This window comes from Caloenas nicobarica, chromosome 4 (genome assembly GCF_036013445.1).
Source record: "Caloenas nicobarica isolate bCalNic1 chromosome 4, bCalNic1.hap1, whole genome shotgun sequence".
NCBI lineage: Eukaryota > Metazoa > Chordata > Aves > Columbiformes > Columbidae > Caloenas > Caloenas nicobarica.
The window spans coordinates 39520850-39529512 of NC_088248.1; the positions used below are offsets into that span (position 1 = coordinate 39520850).

Here is an 8663-nt window from a genome sequence, read left to right on the forward strand (position 1 = left end):
CCTATAGTGCAAAAATAATAGTACGTGTAAAATTCAAATCCAACACTGATTTCTTGTGCTGCAGAAATCTAGTCACATTTCATGAAGTTCTGGCAAAAATATTTTAAAATGGTGTAAATATATCCTGCAAATCTCTTTTCCTTTCTAAGCCTGGCTTGGTGTTCCTTACACTTTTAGAAGGCAAATTCAGTTGGACTGGATTTTCCAGATTCTGAGTGTTTTAAGAACCATTAGTGTTTGGTGATACAATAAATAGAACAATTTAATAAAAGGTGTGCATAGTCCACATATGGGAACAGATCACTCTGATGTCCCTGAAGTGCTTAAGGTGCATGAAAATACATAACAATGCAAATGTTACTGTTTTCTTACAGCCATCATTAATTTTATATTTTTCAATTGTGTTCTTGCACCATAAAACAGCCATTTCATAAGAAATACACTAAGACAGAATTGTTTACTTTAAAATAACACAGCCAGAAAGTTTGGAACAGGAAAGATGGGTTTGGATCTTGCTTCCCATCTATCTTCCACAAAAGAAGTGCCTGAGAGTGTGTAAAAAGCTTTAAGCTTACGAGTGTTATATAATGGATGCATAAAGCTACTGAGCAGCATACATGAAAACAGAAAAAATACATAAACCAGAACCATTATAATCTGTGTTTTCTTCCAGTGCTGTTCTCTTGTCATTCCGATAATACCACAAAGCTACACGTTCAAAGACTTCGTAGCAGACTGGCTGGACCAGTCCTACCTGTGAACTCTCAGCTCCAAGTGAGTCCAGCTCCAGCAAAGTCAAGGTTCCCTTTGACCTTGTGACAGCAGGAATTCAGCACTTACCGCTATTATATGCATCTAATCCAAGTAACTGTTGGTCATACATGGTTTGCAATGTATCCTTGTGTGTACTTCAAATACATGCTCTTTGTGGGCAACCTTTGATAAAAAACATAGTCTGTATCTTCAAGGAAGTTTACACAGAGATACTGAAGAAAACCAGGGGGATTGTTTGCTCTCAGATATTTCTCAATAAACAAATAATAAACAGGCCAGAGAACAGCCTGAGGGTAGTAGTCAGGATCAGAATTGCGTGGCACCCATCACCATACGAATACATGAAGGAATCTGGTCTCTATTGTAAAAAGTTCATAATTAAAAAGCAATTAAAATTAAAATGCTGTAGTTTAATAAATAATTATCAAATATATATTTAAAAAATTAAAGTGTAATTTTAAAGCTATTTTTATGCTTTCAAGGAGAACATCCTTGCTTATCTGTGCAATCTTAGTTGGGCACCAGGCAGGTAACTTTATAATGCATAAGCAGTTCGTAAATGCTGGACAGGCAGAAAAATCAAGATGCCTCTTTTCAGGAGGTTAAGGTGAATTAAAATAATTCAGTGCAAGTTCCTGCTTTTGTTTCTGGTGTCCTTCTTTTTCATACCAGAAGCAAATTAAATTACTTGAAAAACTGACGTGAATGCTAAACAGAAATGTACGCTGGACTCAGAGAAGAAGTTAACAATCAGTAGTATTTGCAATCACACTGGTCAGAAGTGAGGTTCTGTTTGGTATTCTCTTAATCTACCCTGTCTTCTAGATTTATATTGCTTCACTGGAACTAAAGTATTTCCAGCCACATTCCGAAAGGGACTTTGCCCATGCATGTTTCCTTTTGGGCATGTGCAAATGTATTTTATATAGGTGCTTGCCACTGTGGTGAGCACAAACGTACATTACGCAACTAAATGTTGTCATTTTCACAAGGTGGTCAGAAAATCTGAAGTCCATTATTAAACATATACTTTTTTTTTAAAATAACCATAGGACGGTAAATATGGAGCCTTCTCTGCATCACCTACGTAAGTCACAGGGTGTTCCTGTATTACACCGCTAGTGAAGCTCTGCACTTTAAGACAAAGAAGTTCACATAAAACCTCAGTTCATTATCAAGGTTTTTTTTTAGATAGCTGCAACATTGACTTTCTTTGGTCTCAGTTACCTGTGCAGTTAATATAGCTGATTGCCTCCAAAGGACACCTTATGTAGATGTAGGTACTTCAATAAGACGTCCAGAGAGCCATTCACGCATCACCTCCCCACAGACCCAAGTGACTTCTTTTTCTGCAATATACTAGATTCCAGATTTATTTTGAGTAGACATACTTACACTACAGTCCTTAAAACCTATCAGGTGATAGTTTGTTCATTAGTTCTAAATTAAATGTATATCAGATAATTAAGAAATATGCTATTAATCCTACACAAACTCTTCCTTTTAAGTGCTTTCTTTCCAGACTCACTCTAGAGAAGGTCCTTTTTATTGTCTGTCTGCAATAAAAATTAGCATTTCCTGTCCACTCCTGGCATTTCCTGGCATAACTGTTGATCCTTTTTAATGCCACAATCACTGTGATCATTAAAGCTTTACTGGGGTAGAGTCACATGTACTCAAGCAATGAACATCTTACGTAGGTAGGAGGTTCTTAAAATACCAAAGCAATTATAACATGATAAACTGTTTGTATGATGGTCATCGTAATTTCGCTTGATTTTTTTAATAGTTTGGATAAAACACGTCAAACTTATGCTTATAGATGAATTGAGGCTTGATCTTCGGACTATGAATCTGCACAAAATTGAGAATCCCAATAAAAGGGGCTTCTGCCATTTCGGCCTTGTCATCAGCTTATTATTGGCGTTTGCAGGACTGTTAAGGAACCTGTGTATCTTCTGGTAAAGTAGTACATAACTTACTCCTGCCAAATTACTACAAAACAAGACATCTTGCATATTTGTAGCTGTTTTCTGCATAAACTTCTCGCAAAGTAAAAAATGGTCAAATATATACAAAAAAAGGTGCAGAGCTGTTGTGACTGCAACTTTCTTTAAGATGTTTATGGGCTTTTCCACCTGTAAAATACACCTCAGTGTTGTTTCCGGATGTGAAAAAAAAGTTGGCATCTTCAGTCCATGGAAAAGGGAAAACTATTTCCCTTGTGCCTAAGCAGTGTGGTCTCAAATGAAATTGAAACATTTTAACTTTCTTTAATAGCCCTCTAAATCACAATGCAGCTGAGCAAACAGGCTTTGTAAATGGGATCTATTAGGATTTTATTTGGCTACTGGAGTGCTGCCTCTTGGGCAGTATTTCAAATTCACAAGATAATATTTGCAAAAATGCAACAGATGGAGATAATGAGAGTGGAGGAAAATGAAAACCAGTTTTATAAGTTCAAGTGTCCTACATCAAAGACTACAAATGACTTCCAGGAGGCCACTACAGGTGACTCCAAACTAGAAAATGCTGAGGTAAATGTTTCTTGGAAATACTCCTAATCGAAAAGAGCAATTAATATTAATGTAATAGCAATTACTCTGCCATGTATCATGGCAAACTAAAGTCAAACTGAGAAGAAAGTGCCGAATAATCCACATACATGCTTTTGCTTTGATAGTCTCCAGGTAAGGCTTAGCGGCAAGTACAATATGTATTTTTAAAAGAGCTCCACCTGATTTTCCTGCTATGCATAGATTCAGGAGTAACTATCATACATGGCTTTCATATATAACGCATGTATTTTTGTCATTTGCCAACGCTGTGTCATCAGAACTGGGTTCGGCAGAAGGCTCAGGTGGGTGGTCTGCAGGAAGTGCTGGTGTCTGAGGAGTGTCTTCTTCCTTGGTGTCCAACTGCAAGCTTTCTTGTGACTGACCATCCACGCAGTCCCTTTTGGACAATGGGTGAATTGACACTTTTATTGCAATCTGTTGAGGTGGTTCATGCAGTGACGATGCGTCAGAGTCTGCTGTGGGAGAGTCACTGCGCTTCAAAGCATTCGGGATCATATACAGCTCATCTGTCTCAGTGGTTTCCTGGCCTTCTGCTGTCTGCCGTACAAAATTCTGTCCTTGCTCCTCCAAACCAACAACCTCCATAATTTCTTCCATTATAGTCCTGCAGTTCATGATGAGAGGTGGCAAAGGTACACTCCGAGCAAGCTCTTCAATATAGCGAGCAAATTCCATGGTCTTGAACTGGGTTACTTTGGCAAGCTCGAGTGTTTTGGCTGAAGTGATAATTGGGATACGCTTTGCGATCTCAAAGGCTTTCTGGAGTTTCTCTGCCCCTTCTGTTCTGAAGAATTCATTGATGGCTTTCTCTGTTTTCTTCAGATGGCTGCTCATCATACATAACCGAGTTATGTTCAGTATCATAACAATGGTAAAAGCTACAAGGCAGACAATCATGTAATAGATTCCCATATCTCCGGAGGTAAAAACAACCCTCAGTGTCACAGTATTGTTAACACTGCCATACGGATTAGATGCGACACACGTGTATTTACCTCTGTCTTCAAAAGACACGCTGGTAATGTTTAGTAGCCCGTTGTCAAGAAACCACCACTTTCCTGCTGGAGAGGAGACAGAGTAACTTAGTTAGAAATATTTTGTTCACATGATCAGCATAGCCTTAAACCTCAGCTTTGTAAAACTGGCTTCAGATTTTGGAAGAAGGAAATAATGTTCACAGGAAGACAAAGAATTGACTATCACAAAGGCACGTCTGTCTTTGAGAGCCTAGCTGTGTTACTATCAAATCCCTGGCATCAGCTGTGAATAATTGGATCATGCCCTAAAAGAGTCTCAAAAAAATCAGTTAATATGCATGACATATATCACAATCTTATGGCCAGTTAAGTTACAAAGAAATTACTACGTACCCCAGAGAGTCTCCCAAACACATGCCACACTTCCTCAAACAACAGTAACAAAGGGATTGCGAGGCAGAAAACCCCACTAAACTCTCTTTATTCCCTGCCAATGCATCTTCTTACAATTGGATTATTTTTGGTGTTTTGTTACAGTATCTCATACAATTCTGTTACTGTAAACTTGAAAAACCCTAAAATTTCAGACATCATATACTACACTGCCTGTCCTCTGAGGTGTTCAGAATCTAAATCTGAAGTATGATTTTAAAAATGGGAAATAGTACAAAAGGAGTAAGGTGGATGGGAAAGAGAAGAGCCAGGGCCAACTAAGAGAACATCCTGTTTGCCAGTATGAACTTCTGCGCAACACAACAGAACTTCTTTTACTTCTAAAAGTAATTTCTATCTGTGTAATATAATTGATATCTTTGGTCGCTACATGCAATTGTACATTTCATATCCTTTGAACCTGGCACAGCAGAACAATTTAGCTACTAAACTGAGTTTGAAACAACATGTTAAAACCCAGCGCTCCTATCACTGCTAAAGTGATTCAAAATTCAGCTTGCTATTGTGTTTGTTATTATATATTAATAAGGAAATAGATTTTTAGTTCCCCAAGTGAGCTTCATTTATATTCAAATATCACTACCATTTAAGAGCTAAGCATGTATATTTTTACTTTCTTCAGTGTGATACCACTTATTAAATTGCAACTTTGCTATAAAACACATGATTCAACTGCAACAGAACAGCCTGATGTCAATTCTTTCCTTCATGTAAACCCAGGCCTGGAAGTGTTCAAAGAGTGGAGAGCACAGCCAGGAAGTGTAGGAGTGCCCCTGTACCTTCTGAACACTCCATGCAGGGAGACGTCATACACAAGATTTCCTTGTAAAACAATGACATCAATACACACTGCTGCTCAGTGGCAGACTCAACTGTTTCCGATCTCTGTAACACAATCTCAAGCCATTCCTGACAGGTATCTGTTGGAGGCAGTAATGGAATTTCAATAACCTTCCACAGCAAGGAATTTCATTTGTTTACCTGTCTTTGCTATCGTAAAATTGTTTCCCTTAAACCTAACCAGCTGCAATTTAAGTCTATTAAGGCAGCTGAACAAAGACACAAGTCTGTCATTAGAGGACTGAAACAGCACAAAACCCCCATGCAATGCATGTAAATCGCAAGGCAAGGATTGCAGTCCTGCCACAGGTTGGTGTATACTTCGCTTCTACATATATTTTGTTCTTTTCATGGAAGTTCTTTCATTGTTAAAAAGATTATTATTTTTTAAAAAATTTATTTCTTTCAAGGAAGAATCTGTGAGCAATTCTGAAGCTCATTAGTCAAAAAAAGCCTTTAATTCAGAGTAGTTATGGGCTTTTACCATTTTTAAAGTTTTTCTAATTAAACATGGCTTTATACAAATTGGTTTTTTACATTATCTCTAGTAGAGCTTATGTAGAAAGTATTCCCACAAGATCCCTGCCTCAGTTCCTGTATGGACAGTTCTTAATTACATCTTTTTATCGTCTTACTTACAATTTTTAACTTAGCTGAAACAGTATTTTTTGCCACAGCTTAATTCCTGAAAAGAACTGAATCACTTTGTTTGAAATTTAAAAATATAGAATAAATAAAAAGCTCAGTCTAAAGCAGACATTCACATAAAAAAATCACCCCAATCTGCTAAAGTTAGGCAAATTGAGAGGAAAACTCTCTTACAGAGGAAATGTCAGCATCTATAACAGATAACTCCATCTCTAGAATAAGAAAAAATACAGAGTAGTGGCTGCTCAGTATTTCTTTGAATGGCAATGTTGGCCTACTAGGTCTTTATTAATTGTAAAATGACAAGACGCCTTGCTGCTGTACCCTGGCTCCAGCTGATATAAATGACGTCATGGCATTGAAGTGTGACTCAATGACTGAGTCTGTGTCAATGGATCCTGGCAGATAGTAGGAGCCTAATGAGAAAACGATGATGAGAAAAAGTTTCATTGCTAGGTTTTGATAACAGTTCCATGCCATACTCAACACGGCTATATACATCGTAAAGAAAGGCCTTGTGCTAGGAAGCATTTCTTACAGGAAGACAGTCAGTTTCTTAAAGGAGCAAGTGCACTGCTGAAAGTCAAAGTGATGTTGTCTTAATACTACATCTACAATTTTTACTGATTTGGTTAAAGTTTTTGCTCACCTACCTGAATGTGTATGTTAGTAGCTACCTTTCTCAGTTGACTATACAAAGACCTAAAGTTAGATGCCTAACTAAAGGGGAAAATTTCTGTTAGTGAGCCTTAGTGAAACACTCTAGTGCAGTAATCACAGTATGTTGCTATGACCGCACAAATTATATCTGAAAGTCTGCTTACTAGCTCAAGTAGTTCCTTTCTCTAGCTTTACCCAGAAAATGATAAAGTACTATAAAGTACTTGTCTATCCAGTAAGCTTTTGCAAATACACGAGGCCGTTGCACATCCAGCTGGGTCAATCATTACTCCCATCATAGCAAAGTTCTCCCTCAGGTCAGCTATTAGTTAGGCAAGCTATCTTGCATCTAGCATGAATAAGAGTTTATTTCATCATGCTGTGAACAAAGAAATCAGTATGGAAGGATTACATGAGCTAAGCACCTTCCACCCTCCTTGAAATGTTCTCTAGAAATGTAGCTAGGATTATCACCCAAACCTTCCATTTAAGGAAAACAAGCTTATGTGTAATTAAGGTCTCTGGCAAATGCAACTGAAGAGTCTTAACTAAAGCCAGGAAGGCTCAAACTTGGCTTGTCTTTCTCACTGCTGCCCTGTGTAGGTTTTTCTGTTGGTCATTCAGGGCATCTCCTGTTTCTCATGCTCCCGTGGCACTATGCATAAAGACAGGAGGCATATCAGAGAGTTAGCTATGTTGAATTGATGTTAACAAACTATTCCCATATGTCAAGAGAATCCTTCCTTGAGCTGGAAAATAGCTTTATAGTTTTGTTTTAGTTTTTTGTGACAGAGAAGAATAAAAGAGGACAGAATGGGAAATAGGATCAAGCCCAAAGTCTTCCAATGAAAAGAAAGCTGTCTACAGCTTCTGTTAAGTGCTTCAGTTTCTTGTTATGTGTTGCTATAAATAACGCATTACAGAAATGTTACTGTTTTCCTCCAAGGTGTGCACAACAAATTTATGGCTGTCTCTGGGCTTTCATATATTTTCACACAGGAAAACACCACAGTCAGGCCATTAAATTCAAGTTATTAGTCAACCTGTTGAAATCGGAAGTGTCTCTGGACAGGCTACATCAGTGAGAATACTAAGATCTTACCTTTATTCTCTTCCTCTTGGAGCAGGCGGCCGTTGGAATTGTACCACCTGTAATGTGGACTAGGACTACCTTGGACATTGCAGTCGATCAAGGCACTACTCCCCTCTTTGACTATAATATGGTCAATGCGGGAGATCACCACAGGCACAGATCCCGTGTTCATGCCAGTGCGGTTCAAAGTGCTGTTAGTCACATCCTCAGCAGTTGTCAAAGCTGCTAATAAGATGACAAGGCGTGTGGTAGGCAGAAAGTACAAAAAGTGGTGGCTGTTCAGTATGTTCATTTTCCCTCAGTGGTATACACAACTGGCTGGAAACTGGGATCGGTTCTGTTGAACGCAGGCCCTTGAGGTGAGGAATTCACAGGAGAGTTCTACTTTGATCCGTGCAATTTTGTGTTTAAAATATCCTATAAAATAAAAAAGTACAATGAGATGGCATAAATAAACAATCTATTAGATGTGCTCTTTTAAAATAGTGACACATCCATTAATGCATTTCATGATCATCAGCCCAGTGTCTTGTCTAAATGGTAATGTTATCACAGTCCTTATTCTTACTGGAAAAAGATGCATACATTTTCCTGACAATAGTGTTGTTCAGAATGGCAGGCGTGGGAGAAGGCTTGTAT

The 8663-nt window shown here is 38.1% G+C and overlaps 1 protein-coding gene across 2 annotated transcripts; it reads right to left on the bottom strand.

The window, feature by feature from the left end:
• Positions 1–3548: 3548 nt before the first annotated feature.
• On the bottom strand, positions 3549–8331 carry MFAP3L (microfibril associated protein 3 like). Of its 2 annotated transcripts, none has more exons than XM_065634583.1 (2): positions 8034–8331; positions 3549–4414 (listed from the first exon to the last, which is right to left on the bottom strand). In XM_065634583.1, the coding sequence occupies exons 1-2, from the start codon at positions 8314–8316 to the stop codon at positions 3549–3551; spliced, it is 1149 nt and encodes a 382-aa protein (XP_065490655.1). In that variant the 5' UTR covers positions 8317–8331. The 2 variants fall into 2 exon arrangements, with proteins under 2 accessions (XP_065490655.1, XP_065490654.1); XM_065634582.1 differs by having other exon boundaries at positions 3549–4411; positions 8034–8316.
• Positions 8332–8663: the final 332 nt, after the last annotated feature.

Excerpts from the sequence above, each read along its gene's own strand:
- MFAP3L (XM_065634583.1), bottom strand. The coding sequence starts at position 8,316 with ATGAACATACTGAACAGCCACCACTTTTTGTACTTTCTGCCTACCACA. Across the intron at positions 4,415-8,033 it reads CCAAGAGGAAGAGAATAAAG|CAGGAAAGTGGTGGTTTCTT; the intron begins GTAAGATCTTAG and ends TCTCCTCTCCAG.